This window comes from Mustela nivalis (genome assembly GCF_964662115.1).
Source record: "Mustela nivalis genome assembly, chromosome: 6".
Lineage (NCBI taxonomy): Eukaryota > Metazoa > Chordata > Mammalia > Carnivora > Mustelidae > Mustela > Mustela nivalis.
Window position 1 is genome coordinate 43919503 of NC_139025.1, and position 27570 is coordinate 43947072.

The 27570-nt window shown below is 35.1% G+C and overlaps 1 protein-coding gene across 11 annotated transcripts in view; it reads right to left on the bottom strand.

Annotated features, from left to right (window-relative positions):
* The window catches only part of KTN1 (kinectin 1), a 102912-nt gene that overhangs the window by 47726 nt on the left and 27616 nt on the right, over positions 1-27570 (bottom strand). For all 11 annotated transcript variants that reach the window (XM_082735051.1, XM_082735047.1, XM_082735046.1 and 8 more), the window contains exons 2-13: positions 26855-27407; positions 23041-23178; positions 21435-21605; positions 20324-20454; positions 14709-14825; positions 12479-12619; positions 7548-7654; positions 6604-6736; positions 5224-5311; positions 2148-2314; positions 1684-1752; positions 194-231 (exon numbers count right to left, since the gene is read on the bottom strand). In XM_082735051.1, coding sequence (XP_082591177.1) covers positions 194-231; positions 1684-1752; positions 2148-2314; positions 5224-5311; positions 6604-6736; positions 7548-7654; positions 12479-12619; positions 14709-14825; positions 20324-20454; positions 21435-21605; positions 23041-23178; positions 26855-27377 — 1823 coding nt within the window. In that variant the 5' untranslated portion in view covers positions 27378-27407. The remainder of the gene's footprint in view (positions 1-193; positions 232-1683; positions 1753-2147; positions 2315-5223; positions 5312-6603; positions 6737-7547; positions 7655-12478; positions 12620-14708; positions 14826-20323; positions 20455-21434; positions 21606-23040; positions 23179-26854; positions 27408-27570) is intronic.

A 27570-nucleotide genomic window follows, 5' to 3' on the forward strand; every position in this document is an offset into this window, starting at 1 on the left:
CGTGCAATGTGCAATGTGCAATGTTTAGGAACTCAACTCACTGAGGTAAGGGGGAGAGCAAAAGTTGCTCCAGATCTAGGTAGGAGTATTTTCTGAATAAGTCAGAATATAAAGCAAATCATGTTTTGATGGAACAGGTATCATTTAGTGGTGACTAAGCAATTATAAGAGAAGTGTAGAAAGGCAGACTTACACTTTATGTAACTCTTCTGCTAGGACTGAAGCAGAGGTCTAAGAAAGAAAAACAGTATCAACATAAAAGCATTTAAGTCTAAAAGTTGTACAATAATCAAACAGCTTTAAAAATTAAAGAAATTAATGTATATCAAGTTGTTAAGGCAGTATCTGGCCCATGATGAGTGTTCAATAAATAGCTATTATTCTGAAAGCAACTTGATCACCAACAACCAGTATCAGAGAATTACACTGCATAAAGCAGTTAAAATGAAACAAATTGCCAGACCTGGAAATTATATAACTGACAAGTAACAATATACAAGAAAAACACCTACAAAGGTCATGTTTCATCTTTATCTTAATAACAACTTCCAATAAAGAAATAATACAGTTCATGATTAAGGTAACAATTAAGTTACCTTAATTTAGTAATTTAGTAATAACCATGCTCCTCTTTTTCAAATACATACTTATAGCATTCTCTATTTAATTCCTGATAAATTTTCTAGAGCTACCTCACAGCTAATAACTTAAGACTTCAATCCACTTTGAATTGGTAATTCATATATACATGTACATTCACATATGTACAAACAGCCTCCTCTATAGTAAAAAATTCTTAGTTCATTTTTTATTACAGTTTCTACAAAGAAAACAACTAGAAACAAATATGTGCAATCTCAAAATTTTGGGGTTTGAAATTGCCTGAAATTCAAGAACAAGTTTTTAATGTTAAAATTACTTTTTAAGGTAGAAAAAACTAGTACTTTTTCTACAATTTTTAGAATTTTGAAGTTGAGGAATTGAAATGAACAGTACATGTTACAGAAATAAGTACTTAGAAGTTTTTCTTTTTTAATATTGTATTATAGATATATACACTTTAGACTACATCTATGTTAAAAAACAATGTTGCCAAAGTATAACAGGTCTAACAATACAACTTGCAAAACTCCGGAAGGTGTCCCCACTTGCTAAACAGAAGTTTTAAAGTGATCTTTTTGCACACATAATCTGAGATTATGTATTAACATACTGTATTATATTATTAACATACTGCTACCACCTGAGGGTATATAAAGTTTTCCCTTATGGCCAGTGAGTATTTAGTAAGCATTTTTAATACATAAACCACTATTCTAAACACCATTTGGGCAATTTCTTCTGTTTGAGTCAAGATTATGAACGTTTCTTCCTCCTATGGTAAAAACTCTCCATTAGTTGGATTTGGACTTCTTTCTTGGTATTTTCCCCCAACACTCTATATATAATTATCAGAGTGTTGGGCTCTCAGGACTATCAGTGTTGATTCACAGACTAGTTTCCCAACTACTAATCCAGTGCCTAGCACTCAACAGGCATTCAGACAATTAATTTAATGGCTAAGAATTATATTCTATTATATCATTATTAAATTATATGTATTTATATTATATATTGGTAATAACATGTTATCATTATTATAATATATATTAGTAACGACAAACAATATGAAAGCACATTTACCTGGGCAGCTATCTGGGAATGGAATTGTTGAATTTGAGCTTTCAAAGCCTCGTTCTGCTCCAAAATATCCTTACATAAATAATGACCAAAAAGAAGAGGGGGGAGGAAGTAAGCTATTAACAAATATACCAATATACATGAATTAAATGAGGTACAAACTTATGTTTATCTTTAAAAAGCCATTCTCAGATTCCAAAAGCCATAATTTTAACAACAATGACTAGGCACTATATTTTGAGAGTTGATATAGAAGGTAAATTAAGAATAGGTTGTGTTGTTCCTAATCTAACACAATTTAAGACTGAGTGAGGACATCTTTAAGCACATATTCAAACACACCATATTGCAACAACTGCTCAAAGATTAAGTTATAATTATTCATCACCACTCCACAATTAGGATAAAGTAGATGGTCTTCTCTCTTCTACAGAGACACAGATTTTCTCAAAAAGAGAATTAGATACCTGAACTTGCATTTGTAAAGACTCTTCTTTGGTCACCCTTTTTTGCTCCGATTCCATTAACTGCATTAGTCTCTGCTCCAACTGTTGCTTTGATACCAAGGTGTCTGTGAGCTTACTATGCAGACTCTGTACTTCATTTTCTTTGGCCACAAATTTGCTCTGTAAATCTGTAACCAAACAGCATTTTACAAAGTTCTCTTCCTTTGCATGGTTATTACTATTCATCTTTAGCACAGGCATTATCTCCTCTAGAAGAAAACTCCTTGAATCTCTCCTCTTTTCCCCCGCCTGCACATGGCTCCTCTGAGTAGTCCAGGTTTACCTTTATCACAGAACCTGCCACACTGTACTAATTCTTCTCCTCGCCTACAAAGTACACTTTCTGAGATCAGAATTACCTTTTCTCTATATCCAGAGCAGTGCCCAAGGCTTGGTGCACAATACATTCTCAAAAATGTGTTAAGTTAATGGTACATGGATGCTTAAAAGTGTTGTATCATTTCTTGAAAGCATTCTTTATATCCCCAAACACAATTTAGTAAGTTATCTAATGAATTTCTTATAAATTCCCCGTACTATCCTACCTGGAAAAGAGAGAAAGTTGTTGAGGGCTGACAAATGTTCTGGTGTAGAATGAAATACAACTTTCCTGTTGTACTTTTTTCTGCTTCTCTTATTAGCAATGACCCCAAAACAACAACAACAAAAAATGAGAAACAAACACAAACTATCTTTGATACAATCAGAAATGAATTAACTCCAAATCCAGAAATTAAGATAAAATGAATGGGGAGATAGATGATCACTAACATGGAAGGGGAAGGTGTCTGAAAAATCTGGGAAGTCTCAGGAAATGGAGGTACTAGGTATCATGAGAGCTACCTCTTAGCCCCACAAAACAAACAACAAGTCCACCACCACAACCACTACGGAAGAGAAGCAAATACAGAGAAAAAAAGAAAATGCAAGTGTGTGTATATTTTAAAAGATGTTCCTGTCATAACAAGACACCAATAACAGAATGAAACAGAACTCAAAAAAGGACTTATAATTAAACATACTGGTCATATCCAGGATTGGAACTCAGAAGAGCGTAATATTTCTTTACCAGCAATAGTGAAAGTCAAAACACTGAATTAATGCCTTCAAACTTCTGTGGGGAAAATTATCAATAACCTAGAACTCTCCATCCAAACTACAAATCAAGCATGAAGACAGAAAAAATAAAAATGTTTTCAGATATGCAAAACCTTAACAAATGTACTTAGAGGCATGCTCTCATGGGACTCAAAGATATGCAATTAAATGAAGAAGGAAAGCAAGAAAGATGGCAGTAACATAGTATCTATCCAGAATCCAGGTAGTCTCAGGAAGACAGATATGGAGCCAACCTAGAAAACAAACAAGTCCTGAAACAGGAAGACAGAGGACTCCAGAGGGATATCCCCAGGAAAATCTGAAAAGATTCTCCACTACCTCATATGTTGAGAGACAGGCAGAGGAGAGAGGGTAATAGTTTAACCATAGGTAAAATTTTAAATCATAAAATAAAAAAACAAGTTAAAAACATAAAGCAGTAATTAGCTCTAGGAAAGAAAACATCGTTCATGGGAAGAATTGCAGTTTTAATATTTATCTTGGCTCAGGACTAAGCTACACTGTAATAATGATGTCAACAATGAATACTGACATGATCAAGAAGTATGCGTAACCATGCTGGCAGAATGAGGGGAAGGTGGGAGGAATGGTGTGGGAGTTAAGACCTCATTTCCTGTAATAAAAATCAACAGATGCCTATTAAGGGAAAGCAGTAAATGTACAAATAATACATGTATTTACAAATATGATAGACAATACTAGAAGCAAAAATGATTGCTTCTGGTCAGAGTGAGGTTTTACGGTTTACAGTTACATAGTTTATAGAGAAATATATTCAGTTTACAGATCAATTCTTTTGTCAACATTCATACGTGCTTCATTGATGAAATGTAAAATGTAAATTTAAAAAATACGCTAATATATCTGAACATTGACATAAACTTCATATATAAAGAAAAAAGCCTTTAAGTATGTTGGGTATATTAAAATATTGAACCAAAGGGAAATATGGGAATGGAGGGATGGCAGGCATGGAGAATCAGAGGAAACCGAAGGCCTAAAAACCCAAAACTGTATGATCTATCCTACTGTTTCGAACTATATTTTACTACACTGACTCTTACAGGAGAAAAGGAGTAACGGTGACAAATAATACACATAATACAAGCTCCATTATCCCCCAGATGGATTCATCAAATTAAGAGTAAGTAATGAAAGTCAGCATTTAAGTAGACTGTTTTAAGTCAGCTATTTGAAATGGTAATGCTCTTTCTCTTCACAATACAGAAAGTGAGTCAGTCCTCCTTTACAAACAAAAAATAAAGAGGTAATCAAGGAACCAAAGGGAATAACTACAGAAAGGAAACACACACAACTAGATTCCTATTACTCCATTATAAACTATAATTTTCTTTGCAATTTAATGCTTCAGGATAAAGCTAGTAGAGAATTTATTTTAGGAACTCCAACAACTCTTAAAAAAATAAAGTACTCTGAAAGTGCAAAAGCTACTTTCAATGGCCTAAACAAAAAATGTCAAATCACACTTTCTTCATATATACAGAGGGGAGCAAATTTTTCTTTTAACTAACATATAATGTATTATTGGCCCCAGGGGTTCAGGTCTGTGAATCATCAGGCTTACACAATTCACAGCACTCACCATAGCACATACCCTCTCCAATGTCCATCACTCAGCCATCCCATCCCTCCCATCCTCCTCTTCCCCAGCAGCCCTCAGTTTGTTTCCTGAGATTAAGAGTCTCTTATGGTTTGTCTCCCTCCTGGTCCCATCTTGTTTCATTTTTTCCCTCCCTACTCCCCCAACCCCCTGCCCTGCCTCTCAAATTCCTCTTATCAGAGGGATCATATAATTGTCTTTCTCTGATTGACTTATTTCATTTAGCATAATACCAAGAGGGGAGCAAATTTAACCCAGGATTATATACCAAATTTACATGAATACCTCTCCCCTTACCTTGCTGTGCTGCCTCATGCTCTGCTGTTCTCTTCCTAATATAGCTTTGGACTTCTTCCCACCTTCTCTCAGCTTCTTGTAGTTGAACCTGGAAAAAGAATAAGTCAGCATAATCACAGGATTTCAAATTTAAAAAAAAAAAAAAAAAAAAAGCATCCTCCTCTTTACTCTTGTCATAAAACAGCTTATTCCATCAGTCTCCCACATTAATAAAATAGGCAGATATGTCCAGACTTAAAACATACAAAGATATCAGCCATAGTCATTCTACCCTCCAAGCTACAAAAACCAAATATTTGTGCAGGTAAATCATTATAGCTACTACTATGTATTTATCTGATCTATTTAGTTAAGATCTGTTTTCCATTTTTATTTTCTTCAGCTGATAGGCTTTCAAAAGACAGAATATTATCTTTACTGCTAAATCTCAGTAGGTACCTAAAATTCAAATTTTGAGGTCCAGCACACTTCAATGATGACTATAGTCTTTACTATCATTTATCTCCTTATCCATATCCATATAGAACTGCCCTATTTCTAAGTGCCAGCAGTAAACAGACCAGCAAGATAAATTTTACATAAAAGAAAGGATAATTATATTAATCTCCCAGAGGGAGCCATGAAAATGCCAAGAAAACAAACTTCCACCTTCATTTATTCTCAAAGTTCTTTTAACCCCTACCACTCTGAAACTGATATTAAGGTAGGATTTACCAATGACCTAGGTAGGAATCTAATATACTTACACAAATTAAAGTATGTGTTCAATAAATCCTCTCCCCAGTAAAAGGAGGAAAGGACAATTCTATTTAGAACTCTACTCAATATGCATATGCTATAAGGTACAAAAGAAACAAATCTATTCCTCTGTAGACTAAGCAACCCCATGCATGACTTCTCAACATGAGCTTCTAATGGTACCAAGTATCCTTCTGGTATCTAAAAAAAAATCTGTGACTTTTTTTTTAATACTATGGCTCAAGTGAAAGCTACTAAAGCAGTTCTTGGTCTTATGCAAAAGAAAATCATCTATTCCAATACTGGAAGAAAAATATGCTCTAAAGAACTTACTGAAAAATCCAAGTTATGGATGATAAATTAAAGGTAATTTTAACTATTCGATTTTTGCCTCACATGTGAACCCTAACCACCCAAAGAAATTATGTCAATCAGCAAATTTAATTTTTCATTTCTTCAGTCTTTAACTTCAGTCTCAAGCCCATATTCAATTCTCTTGTTACTACACATGCAGAGTACTTAAATTACAGGTTCCTTTAAACCTCAAACTGCATTTCTCAAACCTACATACACATTTAGGTCCCTGAATTGAATACCTACATTATTTATGAAATGATAACAAAAGGGGTGGGACTAGATCACCTTCAGCTGAGTAACTGCTTGCTCAGCATTCTTCTTTTGGACCTCCTCTTGCTGTAGCTTTCCTGTTTTCTCCGTTAGCTCATTAACCAACCTAGCATAATCCTGGCGTAGTTTATTTAGTTCAGCAGACTGCCTGAAAACAGTAACTGGATTAGGAACCTTCTGTTATTACAAACACATAAAAAGAATACACAAAACATATTTGATACCTGTTTTTCTGAGTAATTCCACTTATAGCCAATTGAAAATAAAATGTTTTATGTCTACTAATAATGAAGTTTGGCTGACTATAATTTGTGAATCATCCTGGTAACAATTACACAAATTCTAAAATCACCATAATCAAGAAAAATGGATGACCACATACTCATGAGCATAATCAACAGCGTCACCCTCAAAACGGCTGTTCTGAAAATCGACTGAAATCAGTCAGAGTGCTTATTATTTTTGTAACCATGCTACTAACTCTTCTCGAAGGCACAGTTTCCCAAAGCATAGACCAGGGCCAATTTCATGACTTTCACAAGGTCTATGTCTTAATATGCAGATTCCTGGGCTCCACCTCAGAGCCACTAAATCAATCTTTTAGGGGTAGGACTCAAGAATATGCTTTTTTAATGAACATGCCAGAAGCCTTTCTGAATAATAAAGCTTAAGGACTGCTGTTAAAGGGGACAGGTGTTTTAAAACTTAGATATTCAGTTTCATATATTTGTAGACAATGTTGCACGGCTAGCACAAGTGTTTATCACATAGCTTAGCTGAAGAGGTTCTTCACATAGCAAGAAAATTGTTTTGGAAAATTAATTCATTTTAGAAACAAATGTAAAACACAGAGTCTAATCTATTACTATCAAACACGATTTTGATGGTTCAAGAAAATATTCTGCCATTCAATGAAAAATTCTGCAATTCAATTAAAAATAAAGCATTTGGGAACATACTTGCTTTCTAGCTGGTTTGTAGTGTTGCTGACAGCATCTCTCAGTATGCCATTCTCCTGTTTCAAGTGAGCGATCTCTGCCTCCATCTGCTCACGAACTTGCTGGAACTAAAAGTATTTTACAAACGTAAGATTTACAAACAATGACTGCCAAAGCTAACTTAAAACATACTTCATTATAATGAGAATGTAAAAGGCATTAATAGAATGAAGTTTGGACCATCTTTCTCAAATAAATATAAACAAATTTAAAGTATGAATTATGTTTCTTTTTAATAATTACTTATTTGTTTACTTGACAGAGAGAGATACAGCAAGAGAGGGAACAAAAGCAGGGGGACTGGGAGAGGGAGAAGCAGGCTTCCGCCGAGCAGGGAGCCAGATGTGGGGCTCCATCCCAGAACCTCAGGATCATGAACTGAGCCAAACGCAGCCCCTTAACAACTGAGCCACCCAGGCACCCCAAGGATAAATTACATTTTGATTGTGGTGAATGCAAAGTAAATACAAGCTGCCACAACATTCAAGAATGCAAGTGGATGTGAGCTGCTATCATACTGGAAATGTAAAATAAATACAAATAGAAATGTTGTTTTAGAAATAAAAGACTTAGAATTTCTTTCCTACCCAACAGACTCCCACAGAATAACCCTATCTTGATCCTTTATCAATTTTATGTTTGTAGTTTTTAATGAAAAGATTTTAGTAATCAAAAGTTTAAAAACTGAAAATATGCTTAACACATTCATATTATCACAAACTGAGCTATAACCAAATAGATGGCAAATTCATCACGCAAAAATCTATTCTCTAAAATTCTGGCCTTTCAACCCACAGAATGGGAGAAGATATTTGCAAATGACAGCACAGACAAAAGGCTGATATCCAGGATCTATAAAGAACTTCTCAAACTCCACACACACAAAACAGATAATCGTGCCAAAAAATGGGCAGAAGACATGAACAGACTCTTCCCCAGTGAAGACATACAAATGGCTAAAAAGACACATGAAAAAATGTTCTTCATCACTAGCCATCAGGGAGATTCAAATTAAAACCACATTGAGATACCACCTTACACCAGTTAGAATGGCCAAAATTAGCAAGACAGGAAATGTGTGTTGGAGAGGATGTGGAGAAAAGGGAACCGCCTTATACTGTTGGTGGGAATGCAAGTTGGTGCAGCCAATTTGGAGAACAGTGTGGAGATTCCTCAAGAAATTAAAAATAGAGCTTCCTTATGACCACGCAACTGCACTACTGGGTATTTACCCCAAAGATACAGATGTAGTGAAAAGAAGGGCCATCTGTACCCCAATGTTCATAGCAGCAATGGCCACAGTCGCTAAACTGTGGAAAGAGCCAAGATGCCCTTCAACGGATGAATGGATAAGGAAGATGTGGTCCATATACACTATGGAGTATTATGCCTCCATCAGACAGGATGAATACCCAACTTTTGTATCAACATGGACAGGACTGGAAGAGATTATGCTGAGTGAAATAAGTCAAGCAGAGAGAACCAATTATCACATAGTTTCACTTATTTATGGAGCATCAGAGATAACATGGAAGAAATGGGAAGATGGAGAGAAGGGAGTTGAGGGAAATTGGAGGGGGAGATGAACCATGAGAGAGTATGGACTCTGAAAAACAGTCTAAGGATTCTGAAGGGGCTGGGGGTGGGAAGTTGGGTGAGCCTGGTAGTGGGTATTATGGAGGGCATGAATTGCATGGAGCACTGGGTGTGGTGCATAAACAATGAATTCTGGTACACTGAAAAGAAATTAAAAAAATAAAAAATAAAAAATTCTGGCCTTTATTTCTTATTTCAGAATTACAGAACCAAGAGATAAAGAACATGAATCTCATATTCCCGTAAGGAAAGGTCTTATTTTAAAATGTGAAATAATCTTAATTTTAAGAAAACCTAATTGAGAGAAATTAAAGTATATGTATTTATTTTTCAGAGAACATATCACATAGAACCTATATCCTGGCTTCTAAAAAAGAAAAAGAAAAAAATAAATCAACTTCCATCCTCAATAAGAGTACTACAAATACTTAATAGTAAGTAGCAATTAAGAAGAAGAAAAAGAAAAAAATAATTTGAAACTAGGAAAATCAATTCTTCAATAACCCATTTATTAATGGGAAAGGATATCTCACACCACTCGGGGTTGAAAAGACAGAGGATCAGGTCAAGTGAAAGCACAAAGCAGTGGATATTATAAGAATCTGACAACAGATTCATTCACTTCTTCTTTTTTAGTGTTTTTCTGTGGAAAACATTGGGACTTTGAAAGTTGTGAAGAATAAATTTTTTCACAGACTAGCAATGTGATCAAAATAATATCTAAGAAATAAATATCTGACAGTACTTACGTGTTTGAATGGAAATGAGAGATTAAAAATCGACTATAATTATTCCAGTATGAAATAATAAACTAAGGAAGTATCTAAGAACTGAATGAATGCAAGAGTACCTTGAAATAAAGTATCTTAAAGATTTCAGAAAAAAACTGTAAACTGGGCAAGAGAGAAAAACCAAAACGATTCAAGCATGAGGATAATAATGCCTCGGATGTTGGAAAATAAGAATGATCAAAAGCAAGAGTTTGATCTTAGACATATGTTAAATTTGAGGTGATGACGAGAGCTTCCAAATTGAACCATCAGCTAGCAATGGAAAAAATTCAAAAAAATCACTGGCCCAGAAAGATCATATAGGCTAAATATTACACACCCAATAGATAAGCCAACACAAACCATGTTCTTCAACAGCCTCTTCATCAACGATAAAAATGGTATTTCAATCTTAGAGAAAGAGAGAGAGAACCAACCAACCAACCAGACTTAACTGGAATCATGAAAACAAGTAACATGTAGAAAAGAGAGTAAGAACTGAACCTTCTGAAATGCTGAAAGAAGAGAGGTGGAAGTAAGACAAGAGACAAGTCACTTGGCCAAAACCTTAGGAGTCATCACCCTTCGTTATCAGCTCTCTCTTGCTCTCTCCTACACTCCATCACTAAGCCCAATCTACTAACTCTTCTGTATCACTCAAACTCAACCCTTCATTGTCAACATCTGATTTTAGGCCCTTGTTCTTGGACCTGGATTCCTGCAAAAGCCTTGCAATTATCTCAAATAACTAAATAGCAGAGTAATAACTAAAAATACTAATATAATCACACCACTGAGTTCCATAAACTCTTTTAGTAGCTCCCCAGTCTTCAGGTATATAAGGCCCTTTAAGACAGGGCCTCTATTTGCATCTCTAGATCTCTTCCTCACTCTACCCTTGATTTCCAAACACAACTTCTACTGCATTTCTTATGAACTGTTATCACTGGGCAACCTCTATCAAAAACACTTGGGATGCACTCATTAAAAAGCTCCATCCTAAAGAACCCAGATGAATGCATAAAGAAGATGTGGTATAGGGGCGCCTGGGTGGCTCAGTCATTAAGCGTCTGCCTTCTGCTCGGGTCATGATCCCAGCATCCTGGGATCGAGCCCCCTATCAGGCTCCCTGTTCAGCATTAAGACTGCTTCTCCCTCTCCCACTCCCTCTGCTTTTATTCCTTCTCTCTCTGTCCTGTCAAATAAATAAATTCAAAAATACACACACACAATGGAATACTATGCAGCCATCACAAGAAATGAAATCTTGCCATTTGCAACAACATGGATGGAACTAGAGGGTATTATTCTGAACGAAATAAGTCAATCAGAGAAAGATAATTATCATATGATCTCCCTGATATGAGGAATTTGAGAGGTAGGGCTGGGGGCTGTGGGGGGTAGGGAAGGAAAAAATGAAACAAGATGGGATTGGGAGGGAGACAAACTGTAAGAGACTCTTAATCTCACAAAATAAACTGAGGGTTGCCGGGGGTGGGGGGTAGGGGGTTGGGTTATGAACACTGGGGAAGGTATGTGCTACAGTGAGTGCTGTGAAGTGTGTAAAACTGGGGATTCACAGATCTGTACCCCTGGGGTTAATAATATATTACATGTTAATAAAAAATTTTAAAAAGTTCCATCCTGGGCCCCAAAATAGACTCACTGAACAACCACCTCTAGGAATGGGACTAAGGAATCACACCAATAACTCACTGCCCATTTCTTCACTCTTTACCTGATAATGCCTAATTGTTTTAAAACATTCAACATAGTCTGCATGATCATTTCTAATAAGTCTTCCCTATAATCCTCCTCTTCCCTACTCCCCATCTCAATAGTTCCAAAGCATCCACTGCTTACCTCTACAGTAATCCCCTACCATCCACAGGTAGTACCTTCCAAGATCCCCACGTAGATGCCTGAAACTGCAGAGTACTAAACCATAGGTATACTATGTCCTTTCCCTATACATACATACATACATACATACATACATATCACAAACTTTAATTTATAAATTAGGCACAGTTAAGAGATTAGTAACTAAAAATAGAACTGCAACAATATACTGTAATAAAAGTTACATGAAGGTGATTTCTCTCTCTCAAATATATTATACTGAATTCACCCTTCTTGTGATGATGTGAGATAATAAATGCCTACATGATGAGATGGAAGGTAATGACGGAGGCACTGTGACACAGTGTTAGACTACTACTGACCCTCTGACAGTATGTCAGAAGAATCATCTGCTTTCAGACCACAGTTGACCATGGTAACTGAAACCACAGAAAGTGAAAAGGGATAAGGCAGGACTACTACATTGTAATGGAGTATTTACTTGTCAGTTTTGAGCCTCTGCCTCATATCTACCTCAAAAAGGTGCTTACTTACAGACAGGGAGCCAGTTTAACTAGTCACTGTACCATTGCCCAGCACACACCCTTGCACATATTAGGCACCTGAAGTTTGCTAATTAATGAATGCAAAATTTCATTTTGTTTTCAAAAAATAAAAAGATACCTTCATCTGCATCTGCTGAGTCTCTTGATAACTAACATGCATTTTGTTTTGAAATACATTATGTTCCTTTTCTAATGTTCCAATACGATCTTTCATCCTTGCTATAACCACATTGCTTCTTTCTTTCTCTGACATCATTTCCTAGAAGAATAAACCAGAAAAAAATGATGAACACTTATTTAAAAATAAATACCATAAGATTATAATTTTAAAAACATTTTTAGCATCAGCAAAACTGATGTCAGTAAGACAATCATGAATTTTGTAATAAGTATATGCTTGAGGTCAAAGGTTTAAAAAAGAAATTGTCTCTGCATCTTACCTGCATCTAGCTTTACACCAGCTACTTTCATAAACACTTTGTTGTTCCATCTACTCTTATTCCAAATCTACTTTCTGGTCTAAGAGTTAAAGAGCTAAACCTAGAATAATTCCTACATTCTAACTTGATTATAAGAAAGAATAGTTTTAAGGCAAAATAATTAGGGTTTAGATAAAGACCTTAAAAAAAATAACCTAGCAGAGAAAAAAAAGAAGTCCCTTTGCTAAGAGAAAAGATAAAAAGATGCTTAGAGTAGAATGGAAGATTGGAAGAAGGAAAAGTAAAATATCAGAATTCCAAGTTTTATTATCTTCCCAAATCAAATCTTAAAAGGGTGATTTCATTTTGTATTCCAACTATTATGAGCTCCTAGAACAAATAATACCAAAGTAAAAAAGAGCCAACCAACTTTAAATTTAACCTGCAGACATCATCAGTTTATACTCCCTCCTCTAAGAAACTGAAAAGTTTTAAACTTTTTTTTGAAGTGAATATATGTGCACATGCAGGGGTGGGGGATGGGGGTAGGGCAGAGCAAGAGGGAGAAAGAGAATCTTAAGTATGCTCCATGCCCAGCATGGGACACAACTCAATCTCACAACTCTGAGACATGACCTGAGCCAAAATCAAGAGTGGGATGCTTAACTGAAAGAGCCACTGAGGCACCGCCAAAACTTAAAACTTTTATGGACTGATGGTTTCCTCCCATAAGAGTTTACTTATATCTGCAAAGTGTTAACTGATGTATATAATACACTTAGGAAGAAAGTATACATGTCATAAGTATATATAGCTCAATGAATTCTACAAAGTGGATACCTTCTTAATCTTTAAATTATAGTCTGAAAATTATAGCCACATAAAACTGTACTAAAGTGTGTAATCTTAAGGAAACATGCTATTTTAGTAACATTTATTGAGTAACAACTTCGATTAATCTTAATCTGACCAAGTTTTTCCATTAATTTTTATTTACTTCAAATTCACATAAAAGGTATTATATTCAAATGAGGCCATCCTCATAATGTCATCAAGTAGCTTTATGAAAGATTAAAAAAAAAAACCTCATTTACTGTATTTAACTCCTAAAAGGAGAAACAAGTACTTCAGGAAGAATAAGACCACATTTTTCCATAGAATTTCAATAAGTCTACCTAATTTTTTTTGGAGATATAATTAACACAGAACATTATGAAGTTTCAGATATACAACATGGTTCAATATTTATTAATATTGCAAAATGATCACAATAAGTCTAGTTAACATCACCATTTTAGTTACAATTTTTTTTTCTCATGATGAGATCCTTTAAGATGTGCTTTCTTAGCAACTTTCAAATACATAACACAGTATTACTAACTATAGTGACCATGCTATACACTACATCCCCAGGACTTATTTTCTAATTAGAAATTTTTATCATTTCACATGATCTTTACATAATTTTTAAAGGTTTTTTGGGTTTTTTTTAACCTCTTAGAGTAAAATTTCTGGGGTTTGAAGAACTTCATTGATTAAAAATTATAAATATTTATCACAAGAACCTTTATAAATAAAATTAGCTATTAAGAGTTCCACATTTATCCTACTAGATTTAAATAACCAGTTCTATGCTTCCTTAGAAACTAATAATAGGTCAGACCCAACTGAAACATACCCCCAATGCCCAAATGCTTCTGTTATTTGAAATTAATACACTTATTATACTGTTATTATACTGTTATTTTAAATTTGTAATTCAACTGTAGGTTACAATATGAAAAAGTGAGAAATCACCACAATTCTGTAAGAAATTGACTCTTACTGGGTATAAATTTGCTATAACAAGCAATTTCTGTGATTACAATGTCTGAAATCCCTCACTGCTTTTGATTCAGAACACATAAGCATTAAATTCAAGAATTTCACCTGAGTCAACTGCTTACACCGATCCTTACTAGCAGCCGCGTCTTCCTTCACAGCAGCAAGTAACTTGTCTTTTTCTTGAAGCTGATGTACAAGTGCAGTCAATTCTCCTTTACTTGACTACAATTAGGAAATCAATACAGAATTAGTAAGAGTGAACATGAGCTACTGAAAATTATGAAAATGAAGTATCTAATAAAGTGTTCTTAGGCCAATGCAGAGTTCACAATTACATATAAAGCAGAATAATGTTCAATAACTTTCATGAAAGTCACTGTATCATTCTATATTCTGATGCATACAATAGGATATATAACAACCAAGAAATAAATTTTTTACAAAGAATTTTAAGTCTCCAGTTTTAAACCCAGAGTCAAGATAGCAATCTCCTTCTTCTCTTCCTAAAAGATCAAAAGAGGAATATAAAACCAAAATGAGAACAACCAAAATGAAACAATCATCTGTAATATCAAAACGTACATCAGAAAAGACTGCCAAAATTAGTGCAGATCAAATACAAGTGCTTGACAACCCTGTCAAAATACACAAGACTATAGAAGTGCCCCAGTGCCTAGTTCTCTGAAATTAACCAGCATATCCTGAAACGAAAAACCAACAATCTTCCACTTGACATCAGGAACAAAGACAGAAGGTAAGAATCTTCTTGGAAGGAGAGCTCAAGAAGCAAGAAAAGAAGAAATCAGACAGACAAACTTTACAAAGTGAGCAGCTAGTGAGGAAGAGTCGAGAGAAATTCTCTATAGTGAGACTCCACAGTGAAATCTTTTTTTTTTTCTTATGATTTATTTGACAGAGAGAAAGAGCACACAAGCAGAGGAAGAGACAGACAGAGGGAGAAGCAGAGTCCCCACTAAGCAGAGAGCCCAATATAGAAATCGATCCTAGGACCCTGGGCTCATGACCTCAGCTGAAGGCAGACACTTAACCAACTGAGCCACCCATGTACCCCATAGTAGTGAAGTTTTTTATCTGAGAAGATGTTAAGGCTAAAAGAACTTATTTTCACACACAGCCTGAGGAAAACAGCAGCTACCCTTGGTCCTTCCATTATCAATCTCCAGGCACAGAGCTGATCCAAGAGCAACACCCTCACTGAGAGTACTGATTAAAAAGAAAACCGGGTCATGGCGCCTGGGTGGCTCAGTATGGTAAGCATCTGACTTTAGCTCAGGTCATGATCCCAGGGTCCAGGGATCCAGCCCCAACACTGGGCTTCCTGCTTGGCAGGGAGCCTGCTTTTCCCTCTCCCTCTGTGCTCTCTTCAAATAAATTTAAAAAATCTTCAAAAGAAAATCAAGTCTATGCAACATACATGAAAAACGGAAGGAAAATAACAAAAATAAGCAACAAACGAAGAAAAATCACCAAAAAAGGATTGTAAAAGAGCAGACAAAATTTTGTCAAAAAATATTGCCAGGATTAAAAATCTTACAGCAGTCACTTTTGGAAAAACAAGAGCAAAGAACAGAGCTCATGAGAATAGATAAGCTCAAAGAAAAGACCAGAGAATGAGATGAAATATGAGCTGGCAAAACCCAAACCGGAAGTAAAAATTATACCATCTGAGAAGTAAAATCCAACTAGAAGCAGAGAACAGAAAAAGACACGCTGCTGAACTACGGTAAGACATAGCATCCAGCATGGAGAAAAGTAAAAAAAGAAAGAAAAATAAACCAAAAAAAAAATTTTTTTTAAGGATTAAAATGTGAAAGATAAAAACAACAGGTAAAGATTTGGCATATACTTAATCGATACCCATTATTTCAATTATGCTAAAGGGGCAAATCTCATGACTGAAAATACATGCTTTACCCAAAGAAATATTGAAAGAGGACACAGGTGTCAAGGCCAAAACAGTATTAAATTTACTGCTGAACTTAAAAGAAGCTGAATCCCTTGATGTTTGTATAGTAGGTGGACACTGGTAAAGTCCAATAAATAATAAATACTTGGAAAGATTGCCCAAAGGATGTTTTTATTCTGAGTGTGTAGTCTGACAAAACTACATGAGAAGAGTACAAAATTCAGCATGGTTTCAGACATCTATCCAGCTATATGAGTAGAGAATAGTAAAGCAAGAGTGAAAAATTCTCAAGAAAGTGAAACCCAGATATATTATACCCCACCAAATTATCATTCAAATATAATGACCAAAAAAGTCATTTTCATCTGCCAGAATTTGGAAAATATAGTTCCTATGAGCCCTTTTTGAAGAAATTTCACGAAAAAGAACTTCAGCCAACCAAGAAACGAACACAGAAACTATGTCCAAAAACAGTTATCAGATAAGCTTTAAACCCACCATTAATCTGTGAAACTATGACGAAAACAAACATGAAAATTACAGTCACAAAACAAACATTAAGTATTCTAAGTATCTGACAAACAAGTGCTATAATTAACAAAAGTTTAGAGGCAAAAAGGAGAAAGTATAGGAAAAAATTTAAGTAGGCAGACTTCTTCCTGTTATATAGCACAGAGTCAAAAGAATTAAAATTTAAAGTTGTAAATCACATAATGGAGGCAAGTATATCTAAAGGCCAACACTAAGAAATTAATAATCAACTCAAATTATCAAATCAAATATTTTCTTACATTACATTAACAGTTAACATTTTTGAGCATTTACTGTATGCTAGGAACTCTAAGCACCTACTATATATTATTTCATTTAATTTCAAAACCTGATTATCATTCCCATTTGGGAAATAAGGAAACTGAGGCACTCAGGTTAAGTCACTTACCTAAAGCCAAATAAATCTCAATTTAGCAGAACTCAGATATGACCAGGAAATGTGACTCCAGAACCCAATATATTAACCTAGGTCTAATATAAAACACAAGTGTCTTGTACTTTAAAGATAAAGACACATGCGAGCACACATGCACACAACATAAAATCTCCTCTTCAAGTCTGCAACCCCTTTAGCGCTTTTTCTCCTCTTCCCATCTAAGATTATTCAAACTGAACACATTATCACCTTTTCTATTTAATAGTTATTTACAGTCTAATACTCCAATGAAACTGCTTTTACTGAGGATATCACATCTAATTTTTCCATCCTAATCCTCCTTGATCTCTCTAAAGAAGGTCACTGCTGACTTTTCCCCCTCACCTGTGAACTCTCTATCCGCCTTAAGCATCTGTGATTCCACTGTCTCCTGGTGTTGCTGCTCCTCTTCATATTCTTTGTGGTGGCTTTACCTAATCTTTACATGCTGATGTTTCTCAGGGCTCATTCTTAAACCTTCTTAGCACTCCCCACATCACACATTTACCATGTGCATTGGAGATAGATTACTTTCCTAAGTCACACCCTAAGTAATATTTTTTCAACTCCAGAAAATATATATTCAACTGTGAAATGAATATACCCACTTAAATGATCCAAAGGATGCCTAAAACAACTTCCTAAAATTTTTCATAACCCTCTACACTCTCCTGCTCAGCAAAGCGTTCATAAATACCGCAATCACCACAAGCTATCCAGTGACTCAAGGAATAATAAGCATTCATTCTAGACCTTTCTTTAGTCACCGTATCCAACTGGTCAGCAAGTCCTCTAACTCCTATATCTCTATCCTGTGTTGGTGCTCCTGCACTTACCTTCACCCTTTACCTGGAGCAATCTTTATTAGGTGTGGGGATTTATTTATACCTAGAACCCTGCCATCTCTTAAAAGGTCTGATCAAGGCAGTTGTTATGACAGGAAAGGGAGAAACTAAACTTACTTTTGCAGTTACAGAGGACAAAGATACTGAATCCCTACAAGTGAGAACAGTACCACTCCAGTGGTTCCAGAACATTTTACAAAAAAACAAATAGTTCCAAAGATGGGGAAAAATGTGAAGCTGCAAAATACTCTATTTTAAAAGGCTATCATTAAGAGTACCCAACTTCCTCTTTGGCCTGCCTAAAACAGCTATCAAGGGGAGGCTCATTTACCACCCAGTCTCTAAAGTTCAAAGCAATCTCAGACAATAAAATAATTATTCTTGCCCCCATAAGCCACCACCAACATCCTCAGAAAAGAACAATTAAAGCAATTATTTTCAATTTTAAAGAGGAGTAATTTCAAACATTTGGCATAGTAACTTCAGCTAGAGGCTTTTCCCTTATCCCCACAAATAACTAAGAACCCTTTTAAGATATACACTTACCCAATTAAAATAAAGTAAACGAAAGGGCAAATTCTTCAAATAAGAATTTCAAGAAAGTTTCTGGGAACTGAATAGTCGATTTTGTAGCCAAAGTCACACATAGTCACCACACATACCCTGATAAACCCTGGAATTCCTTATTTACTCTAGGTCATTGCTGGCACCGTGTGGAGACCCTTCAAAAAGCATTATAAAATGCCAGAGTTGTAAAATACACTGTCAACAGATCCTCTGAAGTATAGACACACTTAAATGCTATGATAAATGTTATGACAAAAAAGTCCATATAGTTAGGAGAAAGAATAGTAGAGAGAACAATTTAGATAGGGAAATTCACATTAGCCTTCTATGAGGAAATGATACAGACACATCAACTAGGACTACTAAAAAGTAATCAGGTGAGGGGGATGGCTTGGACTGAAGAAAAAATGGAAGCCACTCATGGTTTTAAAGCAGGTAAGTGGCTAGCTGTGTGTGTGTTAGTATGTGGGTGTTTAGAATAAGAACTGTTAAGTCCAATATCTAATATTGAATATCAGACACCATGTCATCTTATCTCACACAAGTAACACTTGAAAACTTATCACCTTTCACGGTATGACACAGTATACATGAAAATAGAGTGAGCATGACTCATGAGAAATTAAATATTAACTCGATGGATTGTCTTTTGTTGGGGGGGGTTGTTTTGGTTTTTTTGTTGTTGTGGTGGTGGTGGTGGTGTTTTTGTTTTTGTTTTTTAACATATTTTAGTCAGTCATAGTAGTAATTCTACCATCCAAATCACTTATTTTAGAAGTATGATATCATATGCATATACATACATATACACACACACACTCCCAGGTTCTCTGAAGTATGCTATACGGAGTCACAGAAACATTCCATATAGTCTACCCAGAAATCACCTGACCTTGCCTTCAATACTTCCAAGCAGTGCAAAGCAAGGTTAAGTGCCAAATGACTTTAAAATCCTATAAATCATCAAATCATCTTACTCATTATAAGCACTTCATTTTTGTCAAAATATCAGATGACTCAACACCTGACAAAATAAGTATAATGATTAGTATGGACATAAGAAATAATTTCTGAAGCCATTCTGGAATTAAATAAGACTGTGCTTTGGAGTCTGAACGATAGGAATGTGAATTTATTCCTCTAAGCAAAAATCTTATTTGGCGAACTTTTGTTTGTTTTTGTTTTTGTTGGAGAGTGCAAGCAGAGGAGGAGGGGTAGAGGGAGAGAGAGACTCTCAAGCAGGCTCTACACCCAGCACAGAGCCTGACATGGGGCTCAATCTCACAACCCCATGATCATGACCTGAGCCGAAACCAAGAGCTGGACGTCTAACCAACGGATACTCAGGGAATCCTTGTTCAATGAACTTCTCATCTCTGTTCCCAAATATGCCCATGATTAAAAATATGCTTACCCTCTTTAAAGCATCCTGTATCACACCGGACTTCTCCTTTAGCAGGTCTACAACACAAAGGGCCTCATCTTCAGAAAACATCATAGTCTTCAAGGACAGAAGAAAATCTTTAAATTTCACTTCAGCATTTTCTTTAAAAAAATAAAAAGTTGGCATTTAAGAAACACAAGTAATAACTTCAGCAAAGCTAAGCATCAAAATTTCTTGACCCAGAAAGTCAATAACCAAAACAGATTTACATTTCAGGTCAAACAACAAAAAATGTTTACCAGGCAAGAGAGAAAAAGAGTTCATCATCTTTAATATACTATGGAATAATTACATTAACTAAAAATTTGATCAAATTGTGGAATAAAGTGCCAATATGCCCTCACTTTAAAAACATTCAAATGTCTAGTATGCTGATATCTATACCAGATATGTTCATTAATATTCTCATTTAATATTCATGACATATGAATCAAATTTTACAGGAGAAAATAAGCACAAAGATAATTATAAAAAAAATCTAATTTTATAAATACTATATAAATACAAACAATCTTGACATTAAAAAAAAAATCCATGCATCAAGCATCCCCTGATTCACCCAATTTCCCCAGGAAGCTCTTAATATCAAGTACAAACTTCCTCTTTGTAAAAAGCAACTGCAACCCATTAGACCAAAAGAAGCCCAGAGTTATAATAGTTCAGTAACATGGTAAGTTTAAAAAATCAGATGTGTGCATGTGTGAGGACAACACGTATATGGGAATTCTCTGTACTTTTCACTCCATTATGCTGTGAAGTTATCACTGCTCTTAAAAATAAAAATAAAAATAAAGTCTGTTAAGAAAATAGTAGTAAAAGATGGGTTGTGAATTAACATAGAAACCTCACAAGAGACAACAGCCAAAGCAAAACAACTGTGAAATCTTAGGGAAGTCAAATTCAAGAGTCCAGCTCTACAAAACTTAGCAGACTGGACTAGAAACCACCAATAAGCCTTTTAGTACAAAGATTCTATTATTCTTTTACAATTCATTATTTCTATGAGAAAATTTCCTCGACTCCACCAGAACTCAAAAATGTGTTTCTTCAATACAACAAACTGTTGCATGATATGTGTTACCTTTGTCGGTTTCAGTCTTCAATTTTTTAGCCCCCGTTTTCTGGATTCCTTCTACTTGGTCAGGTTTAATTAGATCAATAACTTCTCTCTTATCAAGCACAGGATTTGAATCAGCATTATCCATCAAAGGAATATAAGTAGTTGCATGAATAAGGGGTTCATCTACCAAGGCTGCAATTTGAATTCAACAAAATTACAATTATTCACGGCTTTATGTAACAGTAATTAATGACATGCACACACATTTAAGTTTAATGATAAATGGAGTTATTTTCAAATATCCTACACCAACTTGGCTTTAAATTCCTCTTATATCATTTAACAAGTCAAACAGTCTAAAGCAGTACCCGTTCAATATTATTTTACATTAAATCATTTAAGTTATCTAAAAGTGAGTTAGCATATCTTTTTAATTGTATCTTAGGATTTCTTCTTCTACATCCTTTACATTTTAATTAGTTCTCATTTTCTTCCTGTTTTAACCAAAAATCCATCCACATTTATGGGTGCCCAAGGAAAACCATTAATCTGTATTTATATTGGTACTTTACTAAATTCTTACTGCAGTTTTTAACTGAGTCACTTTCTAGGTACAAGAATCAGTCATTGTTCCTTGCAGATATCATCTCATCTCTATAAGTTATGCCTATAATTTCCATGGTACATCTTACTAAACTGGTTAAAATTTGCAAAACAACATTAAAAGTGGAGGTAGGAACCCTCCTTATACTTTGTTCCTGATTTTAATGGGAAGAACTTTAAGAGTGTCAACATTAAAGTCTGATGTCTGGTGACCAGAGATATAAACTTCCACACACATATGGAAATCTCTCTCTACTTCTTTAAAAAAAAAAAAAAAAAAAAAAATTGGGGCACATATTTTTTTTATTTAAAATTTTAATAAATATTTAATATCATCAAATATTTGAGGGTAGTATTTTTCTATTGAGGGTAGTATATTTTCTATCTGGTTGCTTGATACATTATAATTTTAATACAAATAATAGAATTTCATCTTTTCCCTTCCCAATTATACTATCTTCTAGCAATAGTTGATATCACAGCCCAGTATTATTTGAATAACATGATTTAATCTACAATCATTTCTTAACTGCCTTCTCTAGACAATTCTGAACCCATAAAAATTGCCCCACCACTCTTACTTGGACGCTTCCTATATATACATGCAAGCTATGTTTAGGAAATAATTGGGACTATAGGATAATGACAGATCTAGTCAATGTCCCCCAGCAAAATCTTTAAGTAATATTTAAAAGTACAAATGTTTCAGGAATACTGTTCTTCTATAATTTGTATGCTATTTACATTATTTCTAAGACTCTATTAAGAATGAGAATATTTAATAAATGCTTTGTCCTTTTTAAATTTCAGATTAACTTCCTCATCACAAACTTAGACCCTGGCCATCTGTCAAAGCACTACAAAACCCCAAAGCTCAAGAGATCCCTGGACTTGTATTAGCATTAACAGTTGTTATAGTACACGTTAAGCTGGGAATTAAAGAGCACGCAAGGTCTCTAGGGTCCTTGTCCTAGTCTACTTCTCTAGGATTAGTATTTATAAAATATATATCTACACATCTCACCATTTTCTGCCTTTTGCTTCTTTGAAGAAACTTTCTTCTTTCCTGATCCACTTTCTTGTTTAGTCTCTTGATGGAGGGGTAATGATTCTTGTTTTTTTGAAGGTGCCAGAAGAGTTTCCACCTTTTTATCCTGATCATCTTTATTGAAAATAAATGAAAAGTCATCACAGCAAACAATGCAGTAGATTCAATTACTAATGAATAATTAGCAAACACAGAAAATTCAATTACTAATGAATAATTCCCTAAATGCTTTACCTTCAAATTTTGAAACTCTCTACTGTAAACATCATTCTAGCTTTCTTACGGTTATACCTGTTTTTAACTTTATCAAGATTTCTAAGTACTTGCTCCTTCTTTTACCTCCCAATTCTGAGCCACTCTTAATCTACTCAACCTATGTGCATGCTCAAATCTCTACCATCTTAAAAAAATAAAACCCTTCCACCACTATAATTCCTAGCTTCCCACACCCATTTCCTTCTAATATTGACAAAAGAATGATCTGTACTTCCTTTTCTACCAATCATTTCTTGACTGAGACCTGATTTTTATCTCCTTCATTATATCCATGAAAGAGTTTACACAGCCACCTAGTGTCCCAAATGCTATGCTATACCAATATCCTTTAATTCTTCTGACTTCTATTTTGCATTCTACACTACTGCTTTCTACCTCCTAAAATTCTCTCCTCTCCATAACTGAAATAAGACAATCACAAAAGGACAAATAACATATGATTTCATAGATATGAAGTACCTAGTATAGTCAAATTCACAGAAATAGAAAGCAGAATGGCTGCTGCCAGGGTCTGGGGGAGACGGGAAAGAGGAATTACTGGCTAATGGGTACAGAGCTTCTGTTGGGAAAGATGAAAATGTTCTTGAGATAGCTGGTAGTGATGGTTGCATAAGAATGTAAATGTACTTAATGCCACAGAACTATACACTTAAAAATGGTTAAAATGGTAAACTGTATGTTATTGTTTATTTTACGACAAAATAAATTTAAAATTCTCTATCAGCTCCTATAATTCTTACACTTGAAATATTCCTTTTCAGACCCTATGTGAGCTGTTCCTACAGAAGACCTCATGGGTGAGTATTCTTCGGGGTAGAGTCTTTAATTTAAATAATTTCCTTGGATGCCCTTATCTACAGCCATAACTTCGACGACTACTGTCATGCTTAAGGCTTCTGAATTTATATTCTAGCTTTATGCCTCTGCACTTACATGTCCTATTGCATCCTAAATTGCTCCTTAGGTAAGGGGCCCCTCATAGGAACCTGAAACAACCTGAAGGCATTCTCCTCTCCATATACATCCCCTCTCTCTCCAGTATTCCTTCCCAGTCTTAGGGCTACCAACCATCTACCAATCAGGGGTCAGCAATCTTTTTCTGTAAAGGGCCAAACATTACATAGGTTAGGTTCTACAGACCACACAGACTCTGTCAAAATTATTCATCTATTGTTGTAGTATGAAAGCCAGCCATAGATATGTTAATGAATGAGTGTGGCTGCATTCAAGAAAAACTTTATTTATGGACAAAGAGGTTTGAATTACATATAATTTCCACATTTAGCAAAGTATTACTCTTCCTTGAATTTTTTTCAAATCATTTAAAATGTAAAAACTATTCTTGGCTCGTGGGCCATAAAAAAAAAAAAAAAAAAACCAGAAAGCAAGGCCAGATTTAGCTCAATGATTTTAGTATGTGAACCCTGAGAAACTTAGAACTGGGTAATTAGCTTTGATCCTGCCTTCTCCTAATCCATCATACCTTATCTAATACAATTAGTCATGTCATCTTTTTTTTTTTTTAACTTTGTAGTCTTCTCTAATCCACTTTCTTTTCTTCTTCTTTTTTTTTCCCCCCCAAAGTAGGTCCGATGACCAAGGTGGGGCTTGGACTCCGGAGTTGAATGCACTACTAACTGAGCCAACCAGGCACCCTTTTCATCTACTTCCTATTTCTTCTCATAACAATAGTTCAATCCTCCAATTTAACTTCAGAAAACCTCTTAACTATTTAACCTCTTAACTAGTCTACTTAACTAGTCTATCAACATTAAACATTGCCCCATAAAACTTGTCCTCCTCAAGCTCTGCCAAAGATACAGTTCTAAAATATAAATGTGACCATGTAAAGTAACCAGCTTGAAAATCTTCAACAACAGCCAACCTACAGCAACCCATCTCCTTAACACTATACGAAAACCATTATGGTCTATCCCCTGCATATCTTTTCATCTTTGTGTCCTTCCACTCCCAACCTCTCATTTCATGGTTCAACAATACTCCATATTCTTCTTTATGCCTTTCTACATGACATTCTGCCAGTATGGAATGAGATACACTAGCTGCTTGGGTGAAGTGATTCATTCTGGAAGAACTCAAGCACTGCCTCCTTGTAAAGTTCCTCCCTGCTGGCCCCCATCAGCAGTCATTTAGGCTTCTTGCATTTCTTCTATACTTTGTACATCTCTTATGGAAGTCACATTTTTATTACAAGTCCTTTTCCCCTGCTAAAATAGAGGAGCTTACTCTTATTTCTCTAAGTACCATGCCTTGATCATAGCTGGCAAACAAATATTTAAAATTCAATATAACTAATTTAACACTCCATTAAGACACAAACAACTTAGGGGCGCCTGGGTGGCTCAGTTGGTTGAGTGACTGCCTTCGGCTCAGATCATGATCCTGGACTTCCGGGATCGAGTCCCACAATAAGCACCCAGCTCCTTGGGGAGTCTGCTTCTCCCTCTGACCTTCTCCTCTCTCCTGCTCTTTCTCTCACTCATTCTCTCTCAAATAAATAAAATCTTTTAAACAAACAAACAAAAAAGACACAACTTAATGATGAACATAAATCCTTTCATATAAACTGTTTGCAGTTTCACACATCATGACACCATTTCTTATGTGCTTTCCATTACATGTTTGTTTTGTCTTGTTTTTTAAGTAGGCTCCACAGCCAATGTGGAGCCCAAGATGGGGGTCAAACTCACAACCCTAAGATCAAGACCTGAGCTGAGATCAAGAGTCAGACCCTCAACCAACTGAGCCACCCAGGTGTCCCTTCATTACATCTGTTAACCCCTCTACCTGGAATACCCTATCCCACCCCTCCCCTACCATCCAAACTAGCTAGTACTTATGTATCCTCTAAGATAAATTTCAGGAATTACATCCTCTAAGTGATCCACCTTAGAACTACTACATTGGTTTAGACATAACCAAGATCATTATTCTAAACAGTTTGTAAGAGGGGCACCTGGTGGCTCAATTATGATTCTTGATCTCAGGGCCATGAGTTTAAGACTCATGATTGGCATGAGCCTACTTAATCAAAAAAAAATTAAATAGACATTTTATAATAATTACTTGTGTTCATGTCTACAGCTTAAAAATGCACTATTTTCATCTCTGGAGTCCTAGTACCTAGTGTATTGCCTAGTTTTAAAAAAGCTGTACCATAAACCTTTGCAAAATCAAAGGCAAAAAATGGTATCTAATTTATCTTTTCATCTTTAATTCCTATCACACTAATTAGAAAGTACTGGTTGAAATAAATGTAAGTTTCTAACTGCTGATATTTATAGGTCCTTAGTGGTTTTAAATGCTGTTTTATGATCATTTATTTTATCAGCAATTAATGTTAATGAAAGCAAACACACAGTAAAAGGACAATGTTCTTGGTTTCTAACTCAGTATCTAATATAGTGTACACACCTAACAAACTAAATTTCAGGTTCTAAAGTTATTAAAACAAATACAATTATTTATAATATAGTTGAATATATTATAATACCGCTTCCATTTTTAGACTTCTTCTGTCCTGGTTTCTTCTTTGAGGCAGTTGCTTCAGAGGGGGGAGTGGGCTGTTTAGTAACTGGGACAGGTTCTACTTTTTTGCCTGGAATCTTTGACACGTCACTTTCTTTGGTGACCTGTTCTTCTGCTATAGGCTTGTGTTTCTTTTCTTTTTTCTTTCTTTCTCTGACACTACTTGAAGTTTCAACTACATTCAGTGGAACAGGTACAACTTGCTCATCTTCTACAGCCAAGGCATCAGCTAATTTAAAGTCCCGGGGTACACTCTCAGAATCAGATTCGTGAAGGTTCCCATTCTGAATTTCTTTCTTTTTATTCTTTTTCTTTTCCGCCTTCTTTTTATCTGTTTTGGTAGGAATAAGCTTTAGTTCTCTTTTCTGCTTTGCAAGAACTTCATCATATAATGTTTCTTTCATGAAAAGCCAGAAGAAGAGGAAAATTACTGTAATAACTACTGAAGGAATAAGGACAATAAAATATGTTGACTCATAAAACTCCATGGTGCTTTTGTTAATGTGATCCTGTAAAACCTAAATGTGGGGAGAAAAAAACAACCTTGAGTCAGTATTGTAAAAATTAAGCATGCAAAATTTCTGCTCTTTTAAATAGTATTTCATATCTAATCTGATATACAATCTAAACAGGTTAATCGCTTAAATCATACTCTTGTTTTGCCATCTACAATTCAAATAC